At 40.0% G+C, this 14945-nt stretch overlaps 1 protein-coding gene across 2 annotated transcripts; it reads left to right on the top strand.

The window, feature by feature from the left end:
- Positions 1 to 261: 261 nt before the first annotated feature.
- LOC127022878 (melanotransferrin-like) lies at positions 262 to 14945 on the top strand. 2 transcript variants are annotated; one of them, XM_050906699.1, is made up of 17 exons: positions 262 to 313; positions 2819 to 2982; positions 4118 to 4217; positions 5290 to 5466; positions 5952 to 6114; positions 6221 to 6285; positions 6964 to 7121; positions 8216 to 8402; positions 8572 to 8720; positions 8940 to 9030; positions 9341 to 9409; positions 9708 to 9890; positions 10177 to 10333; positions 11062 to 11144; positions 12402 to 12586; positions 12996 to 13182; positions 14211 to 14945. In XM_050906699.1, exons 1-17 carry the CDS (start codon positions 262 to 264, stop codon positions 14372 to 14374), a joined length of 2334 nt encoding a protein of 777 aa, XP_050762656.1. In that variant the 3' UTR covers positions 14375 to 14945. The 2 variants fall into 2 exon arrangements, with proteins under 2 accessions (XP_050762656.1, XP_050762657.1); XM_050906700.1 differs by lacking the exon at positions 262 to 313 and adding an exon at positions 2291 to 2356 and having other exon boundaries at positions 13949 to 14291.

A 14945-nucleotide genomic window follows, 5' to 3' on the forward strand; every position in this document is an offset into this window, starting at 1 on the left:
TGTTCATAACAAAGCAGAAAATGCACAGATAATTTCCATCTGTAGATAGGAATAGGACACTGTCCCTTTCTCCTTTGCATACAAGGGTATGTCATCCATCCTCTGACAGTTTGGTTTTTTTCTTAAATCTTGGTTTATCCTTGTTGATGCCTAAACCCCCTTTGTTATCTTCCAGAAGCTTTGGTCATCACTGTGGAATTCCTGGTATGAGAAAGCAGAGCGTCAGGGTAGAGAGAGGATCCTTGCTGAACTGCTGTAATCATGAAGACAGTGATTTTAATTGTCCTAATCATCTTCACTTTGCTGTCTTCAGGTAAGGCTGATGCAGAGAGGGAAAGAGAAAGGTGACCTCTGGATGGGTTACCAGGATACGAACTCTAACATATGCTTTGGTTTTGTTTTCTTCTGTGAAAAGAAGTTGCAGCTAGAACTGTGCTTGTGATTTCCATTTGCCTGTATTTTTCCTGTTTGATCATTGGCAGATGGTGACCCTGTTAGTTTTGAAGCAGCTTGCTACACTAGTTTCTTAGTAATTCAGTGAAGGTTTGTTTCCTTTGCATAGTTGAGATCTGCGTACTCATTAACGCTGTCAAAATGAATCAGTGTATTTCAGGCTGCTCCCCTCTCAAACCACAATGTGTTCTTTGTAGAATTATGCTGAATTAACGTCAAAGGAAGTGGAATACTAATGTCTGATGCTATGCTCAAAGAAATAAAAACTTCAATGTTTTAATTGTAAACTTTATTTATTCCAGGCAATATTTTTGTTTAATATTAATAGATCGCCAGAGAGCCAAATGCTTAAACATCTGGAAATGACAGTGTTAAGACATGTTGTAGTGGTTTTTATGCATTCAGTCCTGGTTTTCATTACATGGTGTAAAGATTCTGTCAAGTTACATAACTGCATGCTATTTTTATATATAATAATCACTTTTTTTCTCCTTAAATGTATAGTTTCTTCTTGAGATGTATATGGTGATATATTTCAGAGTAGAAGGCATTTAATAGGATGAATATAAATTAAGTCATAATACATCCAAGATGGAATAGTCGGAGTCTAAAGCAAAAGAGAAAATATTGTTGACATGTCTGGACTCCCTTCAGATGTAACTTAGTAGCCAATTTAAACAAACCAAACCCCTGACTCCTCCTGGAAAACAAGGTTTTACCTTCTCCTCCACTTCTAATTACAGCTTCCTAACCCCTTCTTTCTGCTGGCACTGTTTTGGGGTTTTTTTATTGGTTACTTAGTTTTCAGCTGGAAAAAAGCCTGACAACTGAATAGTTCAGTTCTGCTACAGTTCTGCACAGTGTTCCTGTGCAGGTTATTTAATCTCCTTGTTTGGCATCCAGAAATGAAGATAATTCTTCCTAACTTCCTGCTTGGAAGAGGTAAGATTTTGAGGATTTTGTTGTTAATGTTTATTCAATACACTGTTCAACGTAGTACATGATTCTTCATTGTCAATAACCAAATTGTCCCTAGTTTCTGTCTTTCATAGTGGGTGTTGTCACGGAAGATAAACCTCTCTATCTTGAGGGAAATCCAGCAAGTTACTTGTCATTGCTGAAGAAATACTTAGATAGTACATTGTTTAAAAACAGAAGAAGGTCCAAGTCACAGAATTGCCATCGTAATTTCAAATAGTCCCAGATCCTCACCTCCTGGATTGAGGGGTTTGGTTTACTCTATTATAAAGTAGCATTTAATTGTGAATTTCTTCCAACTTAAAATTTTCATACTTCTCCTCTGATCTAAGGTTTTCTGACCCTCGAGCTGTGATGTGGGTCTTATTATTTAAAATCAGGTAGTCTTTGTCTGGAAAGAAAATGGGAAGGAAATACTATTCTAACAAAGCCTGGCATTCAGTGGGAAATGCTGTTATAACAAAGCATGTAGCTCAGTGCTGTGAGACACCTGGGACTTGGAATACCAGTTATTGTCCATTTAAAAAACAACAATCCCCTCTCTAAAGACTAAATTCAACAAAGCTAAAGCAACTTGATCCTCTATCAACATCCTCCCTCCATATTTCTTGTTCTTTTGCAGGCTTAGTTCTGAATCTCTAGAACTTTGTAACAGAAATAATAAGATTGGTATGGATAAACTATGCATGGGAATACGTGTGTGTGAAAGCACCAGAGGAAACAGCAGAGCAAAGGTTAAAAGAATGGCCTGTATTGATAACCAAGGACACAATTGACAGCAATAAAACTGATAAACCCTGGGGAATGCATTGTTTACATCAAGATTAGAAGGTCTGTGCTCTGATAAGGTCATATCACGGTTGACTTGTTAAGAGAAAAACTGCAGTCTGATAACAGGAAGATGGTAACAAGGTTACCCTACATTGTAAGTGCCATTCCTCTTCTTGCTATCCCAACAGGAAAACAGACCATAACCATACAGACGTCCTTGCCTTTGTTTCCTCATTTTGGGTGGCAACCTTGCCTAAAATTCATGGATGATGAAGCAAGGAAGATTCTGAGGCAAAAGATCATGCCATAATAACTGTTGATTCTTGAAAAACCTACCAAAAAACTAGATTGTTGCTGCCAGTCAAGAGGAAGCAGAGAGACGTAGTAACAGCAAACATTCATGGGCCTCCATGTTGGGCAAAAGTGATCTTGGTCAGACTGCTTGGGCACATCTCTTGGGTGCCGGTAAATATGTGGATATGTGAGTGTGAGTGAGCAGAATCAACTTACTTGTGAAGTAAAATAAAATAAAATGACCTCCCTCTTCCATAAGGTCTTAAACTGAGGGTTTTTTCGCTAAATCCTACAAATCTTGACTTCTTTTTTGATCCTACAGGGAAGAAGTTTCGATGGTGCACCCTTTCTGACCTAGAACAGAGAAAGTGTGCTGAACTGTCCAAAGCACTTATGGCTGTGCTGCCCTTTGCTACTGTCAGTTCGTTTGCTAGGATTTCTTGCATCAGAGCCCACAATACACATGACTGCATTGACAAAATCAGGGTGAGTTCATAGAGATTTTTAAAACTGATTTTGAGTCCAGATCCTCTTTTGAAGAAGTAACTGGTAAACAGAATCCATGGGAGAATAAAATGATACTGAAATGATGGTATGGCATATATGACAAAGTACATGGTGGCTTGAGAGGCAAGAATTAAAACCCATGAGCATTCTACTAGATGTACTATTTTACCCCAGCTAATGTCCTTGCAGTCTCCAGGAAATAAGTAAAAAGCTGCTTTGAAATAAAAGGACAAAACCAAACTACTAAATTAAAACTTGCTCAGAGCATTCCCCTTGCTTGTGGGTTTTGCTCCTACTCTCACTATAATGAATATTTTCTCTTCCCTTTCTTCCCTGCTATTTTTAGCCCCTAGTCAGTCTTTTCTGAAGTAAAGAGCAAAGCCTTTTTTCATATAAAAATCTTTAATTTGAATAACATTAGACATCAGACCTTTTGTAAGTGTAAGCTCTTGTAATTGACCAGTTCTGAAATTAAATTTTCATAATGCTATATGCTTTGAAAAAAATCGCTAATGAAAAAGGAAGATAAGCATTTGCTGTAGAATAATTTCATTAACATATGTAAAACTTGATTGGGATAGAGAATTTCAGTTTCCATTTTCATTCAGCCCCAGTTGCCTTCAATGGAGTCCAAATCTGACCTGGAAAACAAAACAAAGAAAACCTTTCTTGTTGGTTCAGGGAATAATTTATTTCGTGTTTTCATTCAGTCCTGCGACCCTTATTGACAGACTTCAGTTCCACTTTCCGGGTTATGGAAAGATTATAGCCAGGAGAACTCTGAGAAGGATTTGGGGTCTTGGGGGAGCAGTAGGAGGAAGTAGGGGTTGCCTTTTTCTTCAGTTGGCATCAGAATTGTGTTTTTGGAATGGAAGACCCAAAGAAGAGGTGAGAAAGGATGTTACTGGAAAAGAACTGGCATTTTTTAAAGGTAACTCAGCCTCCATTGCTAACATTTCACCATGCTTAGTAGCAGGGATTCAGTTAAAAACAAAGCAAATGCTTGTAAAAATCACTGGTTACTACTTCTCAGGCAGAAACTCTGCTCTTGAAGCTGCTCTGTTTGTTCCCCTGTAAACACACTTGTTTTGAGGGTTTTGCTGTTTTTTTTAAGGTGAATAAAGCAGATGCTGCCTCCTTGGATGCTGGAGATGTTTACTCTGCTGTAAAGCTATATGGGTTGACAGTGGTGGCAAAGGAGATCTATGATCAAGGTAGGTTCATAAAGCAAAAGAATAAGCTGTACTTCTGATTTGGCTAATAAATTGCTGTGCAGTGAAAGGCAAAGCTCAAGAATTATTGAAAAAAGTCTATACGTTTTCATTAACTTTATAGGAGTATGGAGGTGACTAACAACTGTTTCTAAAATACTTAGTGATGATGAATAAAATACCAGTGGTGCTTTGTATCTAGTAGCCTTTCTGCCTGCGGTACTGTCACTATGACAAATTGTCTGTATCTACCCCTGCCCGCAGCACTAGTGTACTGGACTTCTACATCTTGTAGGGAATAAGAAGGATTTTATTCCGTCTGTGTCAATTCTTATACCATGCTCTTTACTAGTGTAACTGAACATTTACTAGCAGTTCTTTAAGAGATTAGCTTCTCTCATGAATTAATTCTCCCCTTCTCCCCCTAAAGAAACAAGAATATAAGGTAGAGAATCTTGTTAGGGTAAGATTCCTCTTCATTCCTGGCAGACCTGAACAGTCTGTGCAATGCGTTATTTATAAGGCAAGAATAAATAAGTCTGAGCCAAAATCGAGCATACAGTAGAAAATACTTGTGGGACATGAATCTGAGAAGGAAGCCAAATTAGCAGATGGATTTAGGAAGAGACTAATAAGGGGACAGTATGAGAACAGAATTGAATTTTGTTTTGGCTGAAGAACCATGAAATCACAGTGGCATTGATATGTTTCAGGTGGTAAGTACGTTCTGAGGATAAGACATAGGAGTTCTTTCCATTACAATACCTAAACAGTGTGATACAAATATTCAAAATTCTTGAGAAGCAATTGCATTGGATGATGGAGCTGGATGATCTTGTAGGCCTTTTCCACCAGATTTTTACGTTCTTGCTTTGCACATCACTTGCATCGCTCGGTTTGACAAGGTGCCATGTAGCCAGTATATGGTAAAGTTCCTGGCATGAGTACGTGTTTCATATGCCTAAGATTTTTTTTCCTTAGCCATGTTCACAGAAGTAGTTGAACTCCTGTACACAGATGGAAGCTGCAGAATTGGGGTTTAGTTATTTCTGTTACATATTTTGTCCTGTTGCAGGAAATTGTGTGCTTGCTGTGGCTGTTGCCAAACGAGGAACTCTGGATATCCAGAGGCTACGAGGTGCGCGCAGCTGCCACAATGGAGCCAGATGGACATCAGGCTGGAATATTCCACTTGGCTTTCTCCTTGCAAGAAATGATCTTTCCTGGGATGAGGCACAACCTCTGAGCCAAGGTAGGTGATAGGAGCCATAGGGCTATGTCTCTGCCCTCAGCAGAAGTGACTGAAATGCAAGCAGATGTAGAATGAACTGAGCTATGTGGAAATTGAAGGGCTTTGTGGATGAGATATCCTCTTGGAGTCTTTTTGGTACTGGCTCTTAGCTCTCTTCAGAACTTTTCTAGTGATCTCAAAGCAGCAGAATTGTTACCAAAACAGGAAATCTTTGTGTTCTGTATGCAACAGGGAACAAATCTTTGCAATATTTAACCAGCACAAAGATGGTTTTAAACAAGCAAAATTTGATCTCTCTGTTTCCAGCAAATGTTTCAAATTTGAAGTTTAGACAATGAAGCCGCATTTGCTGATTTATTTATTTATTTTTTAAAGCACCGTAGTCCTAGTTATGTCCATGATATGTTTGGCCCCTTTTCCTTCATCTATTTTTTCCCATTTGACTTTCTTTCTTTCTTTTTGTTTTTTTCCCCCTACATCTGCAGTAGTCAGTGAGTATTTCAATGCAAGTTGCATCCCTGGGGTTGGTGTTGCTGCTCCTCAACTGTGTGCTCTTTGCCAAGGACAAAAATCCTACGTCAGAGACAAGAACCACTTCTGTGAGACAAGCAGTAACGAACCCTTCTATGACTCTGAGGGAGCCTTCAGGTGAGCTCTGTGACACTGGTACTGAATTTACCTTTGAGGAAAAAGAACTTGTGAGGGAGGAAAAGCCAAGTGACATGTTAATAGGATGGCATTTGTCTTCCTGTAGGTGCTTGAAGAATGGAGTGGCAGATGTTGCCTTCTTAGATCACCTAACAATTATGAGTGCCACAGGTAATCCTAAAAACTCAGATTCCTTTTAACCTCTGGCTGTGCTCCTTCCTGCATGGGAGTTTGGGGGATATGCCTATATTTTTGTTGTTTCCAGGGAAAATTCAATCCCTGCAAGCAGTTCAGTGGTATTTCTTGACTCTCCACACAAGTCAGAAGGAAACAGAAGAGGAAAGAGTAAGTGAGCAATAATTGCTCACAGGAGATTCTTAGAATGGGAGCAGACAGATGTTTTTATACAGGTGATTTCTTTAGCCTAAAGTCTCTGACACAGCTGTCAGTATTTGCATTGCCTGAGTTATAAGATTCCTTTTAAAATTCAGTGTACTGAGCTGCTAGAATGTGCAGTTCCTGTATACCTGTTCTGTATTTTTAAATTCAGTCAAGCTGTGTACCAACTTTTTTGAAGGTGGTTAGCAGTAGTATTTGCAGGTAAGTATTTTTAAACAAACATATTTACAAGGGTACAGCTTAAAGAGTATTTTGGAGTACATCTGGCTGAGGTCCCTCTCTTTGTTAAAAGAGCATATCAAAGACAACTTTCCCAAGTATGCTTGGTACACTGGGCTGCCTGCATAATCTTTGAGCAACCTCCTCTGAAAAACGTTTTCCATTCCATCTCTGTGCCTGCTGCCAAGTCATGTCTCACTTCATAGATTCATGAGTGTCCTGTTGTTTCAGAGTCAGAACAACAGGAATATGAACTCTTATGTCCTGATGGGACTACAGCTGAGCTGACTGAATACAGCACCTGTAACTTGGGCAAGGGGCCTGGCCGTGGCATCATCACCCGCCACAACTTCCAGAAGATCACCAACAAATTTCTTAGCATGATCCAAGTGAGTGGATATTATAAGCTGTATATCTCCAGACACAGGTTTTTCTTCCGTCTTTGTGTGGAGATTACCACCCACTTTGCCTTCTTTCTTGAGAAATTTATAGTTAGTGTGAACAAAGCACTGAAAATTGGTTGTTCTGGGGAACAATCCTGCATTTGCTTCTGGAAGGTTTTACTTTTCTCTAGTGTTCTTCTGTAGAAGGCTGGGAATAAATAAGTAAAGAAGGGGGAGATGCCATAACGCCCAAACTGGAAAGGGGCTAATGATGTTCATCCTGCCCTGGAACTTACGTGAATTCTTATGTACCTGAGGGAGACGCATAGGTTCAGGCAGGGTTCACCTTTGTTCCTCTCTTTTTCTCAACCTATAAATAGTATCTGTTACCTTGACATCCAGGAATCTATTTGAAGCTGAACCTGAAATGCATTTTTAAATGCAAATTTAAAGAATTTATGAAGCCATCCAGCCTTTAAAATAGTCCAGTAGACAGTGAATAATTCAACCCAGTGGGCTGGGTTGTGCTGTCATGCAGACTCTGGTAGATAGCAGTTGTACAAAATCTCTTCTTTATTAAGAGATCTTCACATGCCTTTGTCAGTGCACTTATTAACACATATCTTAGCTGTGTTCCCCCATACATAGCAATGGCTATGCAGCAGTGTTCCTAGTACACTTCTCGGTGCTTTCTTCTCTTCCAGTACCATCAGGCTGAACAGAGCTACTTTGCACATGGTACTTTGCCATCATAAAGCACAAGGTATCTTGCACCCCTTTACTGCACTGATCTTTATCACAAATGTTTCTCACTCAGCTATACTCCCTCAGTTGCCTTTCCAGGGTGGGAGACATTGAGCACAGCCCAGTAAATTGGAATAACTAAGACGGGAAAAAATTCTTCAAAAAAGTGAATCGTATAATGCTTTTAGGACTGGAACCATCCACTCACTGCAGTACCTGTGGGCTTTGCCCCAGTGTGATGGAACTCTGAGTGCTATGTTACAAACAATTGATATGAAGGAAGGGGAGGATGAGGCTGCCTGTTACGGGAAGGATGAGCAGATTTATTGCAATTAAAAGTGTTGTTCTTGTCCTAGCGCCTCTTTGGGCGAAAAGGAAAGGAAAGAGCCAGGTTTGAACTCTTCACTTCAGCACCCTTTGGGGGAAAGAATCTGCTGTTCCGGGATGCCACTCAGCACCTGCAGCTTCTTGAGGAGCAGCTAGAGATTGCCTATGTCCTTGGTCTGGATTATGTAGCTCTCCTTAAGGGGCTAGGCCATGAAGGTGAGAAGCCTGCTAGAGGACTGTAGCTAAGGAAAGGGAAGAAAAAGTTCTCTTTCCATGTTATTCCTCCCTGCCAGGCACAAGTGCATAGACCTAAACGTTCCCTTAACAAGGAACAGATTGGTGCATAGGTGACATGATCTTACTGTGCTCCTTCCTTCTAATTCAGGGAGCTCTTTGGACAACAGTGTTGTGCGCTGGTGCTGCATCAGTGATGCTGAGCTTCGCAAATGTGAGGAGTGGGCACTGAGCATCAAATCCGACCCACTAGTCTGTGTCCAAGCAACTTCCATGACCAAATGCATAGAAATGATCAAGGTAGGAGACTCCCTCTGGTCAGAGTATATGATAAGACCACACAGGGTGTGTATGTCTTTGAGCTGAAAAAGAGGCAAAACAGCTTGTACACTGGAGGAACCAGTGGGAATGAGAGGGAATTTATGCAGGGGAATTTCCAGCTGGTGGGGAAGTACGGCTGCTTGGTTACACAACTCATGCAAATCCTGGTTTTGTTATTTTCTATAATGCTGTTGGCAGAGTAGTGAGGCTGATGCAGTCACCCTGGACGCAACACATATCTACATTGCAGGGAAGTGTGGATTGGTGCCTGTAGCTGCAGAATGTTATGGTAAGTTCTCATGTGACCTTAGCAAGAAGGGAGGGAATCAAAACAGTACCATTGAAAATATAGTTTAATTTCCACAGTTTGTGATGTTTTGTGATGGAAGCAGGAATGAATATGTATGTCCAAATACTCTTCCCAGCATTTCCACTAATTGGCTCTAGCATTTGGTCTGGCTGTTTACTATATCTCTTCTGTAAAAGGGACACAGATGCTGATATGGCTCAAGAAGATTGCAAGGTTTTTGATGGGGTGCTGCCATGTAATAGGAATAACAGCAGTCACAAGATCCTTAATGGTTGTCTGTTCTCTCCAGGGCGAGATTGTGCCCCGGCTGCTGAGAGCACGGAGGGAAAAGGGAAACTAATTCATCTTAAGCGCAAAGGTAACAGGACAACTTTGAAAAGGCAAAAGGTTTAGATTTTCCTGAGACTGCCTCTAGGATTTATGTAGGAATGTATTTGCATGTTGGTTTGGGAAAGAATTTGCTGTGCATGTTCAGTAGGAGTTTTACAGATAATACCAGGCAGCTAGGACAAGAGCTTTGTGGCTAAGCAAAGAATGCAGATCCTCTGCTGTAACTGAAGATATTCTGACAGGATGAGGGAGGGAAGAGGGGGGGCTGTACCTGTCTGGAATACTTAATTGCCTTGGTATAACTGGTTGTTGTCATTGTTTTATAGCACTGCTGCCTGTTTATGCTGTTGCCCTAGCTAAGAAAAACGCCAAACAGATTAACATCCATAACCTTAGGGGAAGGCGATCCTGCCACAGTCACCTGTATAGTCCTGGAGGATGGTTATTTCTTTCCAGATACACAGCGGGAGCTCCGAAGAATGATACTGAGAACTGTGACATTGGCTCTGGTAAGGGCTGCTCTGGGTTATCTGTTGACTAGACTATGGAAATCTGAAGCCCCAAATTTGGAAGTAAAATGGAGATGGGGCCATGAAGATTTGACCAGCAAATGATGATTGCAGTCTCAGAGGGTGTTGAAGAAGCTTTTCCTCCTATCTGACTATGTGTGATTCTTCACACTATGTCGCCCTCCTCTTGCTAGCTATTAGGATGGAATTCCATTCCTGTCTTTTCCCATGCATGAAGAGGCTTTGGAATACCTTCCTTAATCTCACCTCAGTTTTCTTTACTCAGTTTATCAGAATTACTTTTGGAAGGGCTGCATGCCAGGAGCAGATGGAAACATGTGCAAGGTGTGCATTGGAGACAGTGAGGTGGAAGGGGCTCGAGTATCTAGCAGATGTGCTGCAAGTCACAACGAACGTTACTATGGCAATATGGGAGCGCTCAGGTAAGCTTTTTGTCAGTCAGAAATGCAGAACAATGGCCAGAATTGGCTTATTATTTTGCTGATGGTTTTCTTTGGAATTTTTTTTTTTGTTAAGCAACTGGCTGTATAAACTTTTGCTAGCATGTGTTTTGTTTTGGTTGGAGTTGCTATGGGATGTTCAGCTGATTGGTGATTTAAAACAGTCATGAAACCATTTCCAGAGCAAGACAATGCTTCCAAACATGTAAGGCTTAGAGCATTGGTACTGACTCAGTAAAGAGAAGGGATGAAAGACAGTTAGAAGGTCAGAGAGCAGAGGTGATGTGGTAAGAAGCAGTGTAGGGTACAGGAGGTAATTAAATAGACTGGAGATATTAAAAAAAAAATAGTTGAAGACAGAGGCAGAGAAGAATATTAAAGGTGAAAGCACTCTTTTAAAATATATATAATGCATTTAGTTGAATTACTTTCTCTTTCCTGGCTAGGCACAGGTGAGGCTGCATGGATATTGTGCCACAACTTTGACTTGGGAGCTGCTTTAAGGGATGAAAGAGATTGTCTTATCAAATATGTGAATACTGTCCACTGAGATCTATACTGACACCACTAACTTGTTCCATATAACCAAGTAATTACAGATGAGAGGGATACTTCCAGCTACTCCTGTTTTAGCTTCAGATGATTGTCCAAATGTCAGTCATCGTGTAGTGGCTGTCTCTGGTAACTTCTTGGTTTTTTTCCCGCACTAGGTGCCTAGTTGGCAATCCCAGTGGAAGAAGCTTCGGAGATGTAGCTTTCCTGGAACACTCTAACCTACTCCAGAACATAAAGAGTGAGATGCAGATATTCTCTTTTCCTTTGAAAATGTTCATTAGCGTCAGTTACTTCCCACACAGTGACCATCACTTGTGAGGATCAGCTCTTACAGGTTTAATCTAGGTCCCTGAAGTTGTGTTTGTGACCGGAAAATTGCAAGAACCTTCCTGCATGTAGGTGTCCCAGTAAAGCTCAAAATTCAGATACTGTTCAGTTTTGGAGAGGAAAGAGGATCACTGAGTGCAAATATCAATGTGTGTGTTGGGGGGGGTAATCATCCTTGGGGACTGCGCTAATTTTTCGAAAGCTCAAAGCTTTAAAAAGCAAGTGACTTTTCCCACCAGACCTTCTCCCCTAGGCAGCCATAGTGCATGTACCCACTGTTTTTAATCAGAGTTTCAAGAATGAAAATGGCAGGTAAGGGCGATACTGGGGGCTGTTTGTGCTGGGAGATGTTCTATGGCTACATCATGACACGGCAACTTCCTCATGTTGTTTCACAGGCACTTATGGAATAAACAGTCCGAATAGCTTAATAGGTAAAAACACTGCAAATTATTTTGCCTTTCACGGTTTCTAAAACAACATCGTTACTACACTGTGAAATGTTTAATTTCCTCTGGGATATACTGATCCTTGCAACAGTCTAGCAATTGGATTTTGTTGATGAAAATGATTTTGGTTACAGTAGCTTAAATCCCCTCAATCTCTTAAATTATGCCTACTGATCTAACAGCCAAAATATGCTGCCTTTTCATAGAGTTGAAGAGAAAGGGAACCCCCATTTTGTTCAGCCTGATAAAGCACGCTGAAATTCTATTCTAGGCAATTTCAGTAACAGAAGAGACTTTCCTAAGAGAGGAATCTCTCTAAAATCAAGTGGAGATATAAGGCCTGGAAACCCACAGGAATTCATGCAGCAATGAGCAGTTTGTTTGGGGGAGCAAAGGACGTGCAGGCTGAATTGCTTTGTTTTTAGAAAAGTGATCTGATTACAGATGAAGATGAGGCATGATAAGCTGTTCGTATGCCTTGATATTACTCTAGTTTTTAGTTGATAGGTGCAGCTTAAGTTCACTGACCTGTTTCCTCAGTGAAAACACTACCCTGCTCCTTATGCGTTCCTAATAAATGACCACGTAGCATGCTGCATTTCTTTTGAACATATTAACTAAACTTCTTCCTCTCAATTTTTAACATTTTACATGAGATTCACTCGGTCTTCTGCTTTCATTTTTTAAAAGGATCTGCTTTCACTTCATCTTCTTTTCAGATCTGGACAGCTCTGGTTGGGCAAAAGGTTATACCCCTATTGACTTTCAACTCTTGTGTCCGGATGGAACACGTGCTGCAGTCACAGAATGGGCAGGCTGTAACCTTGGCCCCATTCCCCCCAGCACAGTCATGACTCGACCAGTCACTGTCACTAAAATCTATGACTTTCTAATGAAATCCCAGGTAAGACAGATAACAGAGAAAAAGTTAGCATGTTAATCACTTGTTGCATGTTAATCACTTGTTATGTACGACTGCTGAAAACCCTTTCAACATCAAAAGCTTTATATACTAAATACATAAAGTCCCTTCAGGTCCAATATGAAAGAATTAAGAATGTGCATAGGAAATTGAGAAAATAATTATCTGAATTCTTTAAAGGGGCCTTTTGGCACCAGTTGCTATTCTGCAGTGGTCATACTTTTGCTGAGAAATAAGCCACTGCAAAACTGCATCTTTTTGTATGAATAAGGACAGTGTTAGGTGAAAGTGGAACCTTTTTTCTGCTAGATCTTGCTATAAAAATAAGGGTCACCAGCTTAACCTTGCTATTTATGATCCAAGCTGTGGAACTTATTTCTTTTCTATTTAGGAATCTCTGGGAAGCAAACTGGATTCTGAATTCCATCTCTTTCAGTCGTGGAAGTATGGTGAAAGTGATCTGCTTTTCAAAGATACTACTCAGTACCTTGTTCATGCAAGTCACATGAGCTATCAGGAAATTCTTGGAGTGTCTTTCTTTCAACTGGCAGAATCAGTGTTTAATTGTACACCTGCAGGTAAAGTCAAGTTCTTAATTTTGAGTTAGAGAAAAATGCAAAGCAGGAAGCCTTCTGTGCATAGCTATTGCCCTTTTGTTTAGACAGAATGGAGAAGGATGTCCTACATAATCCTCTTAGTAACAATTTTCCAAGGAGTACTGTGTTTGGAGCTCCTTTAGAGCCTCTTACAACTCCTATCCAAAAGCACTGGAACTGGAGCTCTGCAGGAACAGAATAACCAATACATTTTAGAGCAAATATGAGGTTACTGAAATAGGACTGGTTTACTCCCACTCTGAAATTTTTCCCTTCAATTCCAAAGATCAGTTCTGGGAAAAGGGAATATAATGTTCATTTGGATATGCCAAACTTGGGAAAAAGATAAACTTTATATTTAATTCTTGAATTAACCTCAAAATAAGTTAAATAATTTCCTTTTTAAAAAGAGCGCACTAGAGGACTCAAGATCAAAACCTTTATGAACTTAAGGGATGGATTTTTCATTATTTTCCACTGAAAGCTGTATGAAGTATGCATTTAGCCATCACTAAAACTGAAACTGTCTATGAGCCAGCGTCAAGCTGTTTTGGGATCTGAAAATCTGTATTGAAGTAAATGAAGATTACACATTTTTAGACTTCTATGAGTCTAAGTTGTGAAAGAACTGGAATTCAGAAGGGGAATTTTACCTCTATTCTGCTGTTTTAGTGAATAGTATCTGAAGAATTTGTTATTTTTAAAGGTGATAGCATCTTTAAGTGTATACTTTCTTACTGGTTTGTAGGCATCTTAGGCTTCTGCAGACAGGATATCTGTGCATCCTCATTGAACTGACAGCTAATACAGAGGCTTCGCAAGGCACATACATCACCATCAATGTTGAAAACAAGGAAATATGCAAGTCCAACCTATCCAAAGCAATCAGCAAGGAAACAGTCATCTCTAGAAATGTATGCTGAATACTCTCATCTTTTTTTTTTTTAAAGCAGATTTTATGTTTATGCTAATATAATACTACTCATATGTCACCCCTTTCTTGTTTGGAGCATGGCATCATGTGGAGCAGCACAGGCCAGTCTGCATAACCCACAGCACAGATCTAGGATCAGCAATTCTGTACAACTACTATGGAGAAATCAGCATTTTTGTGGGAATAGCAGTGCCAATACCATGGACTAAAATGCAGACTGTCATGAGTGGCACAGGTTAGTTGGTAGCGGTTTGCCTTGCTTGTCTTATAAACTGTTTCCATGCAAAAAAAAAATGAACTGACGTTTTGGTAGTTGCAGCATTGTCCTCCTATATCTGTGATTTTTGTTGCAGCTAGATAGTCCTTGCTGAATACACATATATACTATAGGTTGTATATGTAATTGCTATCAGAATCAGTAGTCTTTTCTGCTTTTAACTGGGAAGAATGTATTTGCTTTTTTAACCAAGGATTTATACTAGTAAATCAAAACATTTTTCTCTCACAAATTAATGTATTAAGGCATCTAATAGCCTGCAGAACTGGATGCTTGCAGCCTTCAGGTGAAGGAAAGCAATGGATATTCATCCTTGTCAAAAACTCCAACCGTTACTTTATAGTACTTTGACACTTTGAATCTATGATTCTATGAAGTGTCAAAATATGATTTATCAATTAAACAGCATTGGTTTTACAAGCAGAAACTGCCTGAACATGATATGAAGTCTTTTGAAAAGAATGTATCGTGTATTTGTTTTGCCTGTTAGTGGATACAGATTTAGAGTGGATGGCTCTTCATGGGCAGGGCTCA

The sequence above is a fragment of the Gymnogyps californianus genome, chromosome 16 (assembly GCF_018139145.2).
Source record: "Gymnogyps californianus isolate 813 chromosome 16, ASM1813914v2, whole genome shotgun sequence".
Classification (NCBI taxonomy): Eukaryota; Metazoa; Chordata; class Aves; order Accipitriformes; family Cathartidae; genus Gymnogyps; species Gymnogyps californianus.

Coding starts and splice junctions, on each gene's coding strand:
- LOC127022878 (XM_050906699.1), top strand. CDS start 262: ATGAAGACAGTGATTTTAATTGTCCTAATCATCTTCACTTTGCTGTCT. Junction 6,286..6,963: donor AACAATTATGAGTGCCACAG/GTAATCCTAAAA, acceptor CTGTTGTTTCAG/AGTCAGAACAACAGGAATAT. Junction 10,334..11,061: donor GGCAATATGGGAGCGCTCAG/GTAAGCTTTTTG, acceptor TTCCCGCACTAG/GTGCCTAGTTGGCAATCCCA.